The sequence below is a fragment of the Aplysia californica genome, unplaced genomic scaffold (genome assembly GCF_000002075.1).
Source record: "Aplysia californica isolate F4 #8 unplaced genomic scaffold, AplCal3.0 scaffold00795, whole genome shotgun sequence".
NCBI lineage: Eukaryota > Metazoa > Mollusca > Gastropoda > Aplysiida > Aplysiidae > Aplysia > Aplysia californica.
Window position 1 is genome coordinate 283946 of NW_004798065.1, and position 2438 is coordinate 286383.

At 42.0% G+C, this 2438-nt stretch overlaps 1 protein-coding gene across 1 annotated transcript in view; it reads right to left on the reverse strand.

The window, feature by feature from the left end:
• LOC106013320 (NXPE family member 3) overlaps positions 1–2438 on the reverse strand; it is a gene marked incomplete at its 5' end in the record, with an annotated part of 14353 nt that overhangs the window by 8756 nt on the left and 3159 nt on the right. The window contains 2 exon segments of the mRNA XM_013088714.2: positions 147–255; positions 966–1172. Coding sequence (XP_012944168.1) covers positions 147–255; positions 966–1172 — 316 coding nt within the window.

Below are 2438 nucleotides of genomic sequence, written 5' to 3' on the forward strand. Positions count from 1 at the left end.
ATTATTATTATTACTATTGTTATTATCATTTTATAATAATTATTATCACCTTAATTTTAAAACTACAACAACAACGACGACGACGACGAAGACAACAGCAACAACAACAACAACAACCACAACAACAACAAAGCCACAGCACATACCTCCGAGTTGTTGAAGGCCCCAGCAGACAACTTGAGAGACTTCATCACCAACTGCAGATGTACCAACGCCCTCAGGTATTCCCTGGGGTACGCTAGAGCTACCTTTACCCTGTGCATGGAAGACGAGATTAGATGAGATGAGATGATAGATGGGATGAGATGAGATAATAAATGGGATGAAAGATGAGATGAGATGAAGGATGGCATGAGAGATGAGATAGATGAGATGATAGGTGGCATGAAAGATGAGATAGATGAGATGATAGGTGGCATGAAAGATGAGATGAGATGATAGATGGCATGAGATATGAGATGAAATGAGATGAAATGAGATGAAATGAGATGAGATGAAATTATAGAGGAGATGATAGATGAGATGAGATGACATATGAGATGAGATGACATGATACATTGGGATGAGCGATGAGACAACATGATAGATGGGATGAGAGACGAGGTGAGATGAGGTGATAAGAGATGAAATTATAGAAGAGATGATAGATGAGATGATAAATGAGATGAGACGAAATGATAGATGAGACGATAGATGAGACGATAGATGAGACGATAGGTGAGATGATGAGATAAGATGAGATGAGATGATAGATGAGGTGAGATGAGATATTATACTGCACATGCAAGATAAGATTAGATAATATAATATAATTTAAGATAAGGTGAGATAAGATAAGATAAAATAAGATGAGATGAGATGAGATGAGATGAGATGAGATGAGATGAGATGAGATGAGATGAGATGAGATGAGATGAGATGAGATTAAACAAAGGGGAAAACACCGCCTTATCTCACTGTCTCACCTGGCCACTCTGGCCGCCCACATCAGTCGCACGGTGGCTGTGTACGTCCCGTTCCCGTGGTCCCGCATTTCCATCATCATCCGGTTGTAATCATCCAATCCCTTGAGCCAGGCCCGAACCACGTCCCCGCCCTTGGTCTTGTGATGTCCGTAGCCATCTTTGAGGTCGATCCGGAGGGAGATCGTGTCGCCTATGGTGAAACTTTTGCTGGAAAAAATAGAAAATGTGTGTTGGTTTGTTTGTTTGCTTGTTTGTTTGGTATGTTTGTTTGTTTGTTTGTTTGTTCGTTTGTTTGTTTGTTTAGTATGTTTGTTTGTTTGTTTGTCTGTCTGTTTGTTTGAGTAAACAGAAACACATCGACACGATAAAGTTAATTCAGTGCTGGGAAAAGTAAGACTCATTATGTTTGTTTGTTTGTTTGTTTGTTTGTTTATTTGTTTATTTGTTTGTTTGTTTGTTTAAGTAAAGAGAAGCACATCGACAAAAAAGTGAGACACATGTTTGCTTGTTTTTTGTTGTTTTGTTTTTGTTTGTTTGTTTGAGTAAAGAGAAGGACATGGTCAATATAACGGTCATTTAGTGTTGGAAATGGTCATTTAGAGCTAGGGGGAAAGTAAGAGAGACAGACAGAAACAACAGATAGGAAGAGAGCTAGGGGAAAAGTAAGAGAGACAGACAGAAACAATAGATGAGAAGTAACGAAGTAGGACCTACCACTGGCGCCCTCCAACCACTCGTGAAAGCGGAAAAGAGACAGATAATATTATGTGGCCGATACAACAACAACAACAACAACAACAACAACAACAACAACAACAACCACTTCTACCTTTTATTCAGAAACGTCACGACCGACAAGCTGTCATTAGCCGCCAACACCACCATCACCCCAACACCCAACACCACCACCACCACAGCCATCATCACCACCACAACCACCACAACAACAACAACCACCACCACTAAAACCACAACACCCAACACCACCATCACCCCAACATCATCACCACCACAACCACCACAACAACAACCACCACCACCATTACAACCACAACAACAACCACTTCTACCTTTTATTCAGAAACGTCACGACCGACAAGCTGTCATTAGCCGCCAACACCACCATCACCCCAACACCCAACACCACCACCACCACAGCCATCATCACCACCACAACCACCACAACAACAACAACCACCACCACTAAAACCACAACACCCAACACCACCATCACCCCAACATCATCACCACCACAACCACCACAACAACAACCACCACCACCATTACAACCACAACAACAACCACTTCTACCTTTTATTCAGAAACGTCACGACCGACAAACTCTCAATAACAGCCAACACCACCACAACCACCACCCCCACAACCAAAACACCCTACATCACCACAACCAAAACACCCTACATCACCACAACCAAAACACCCTACATCACCACAACCAAAACACCCTACATC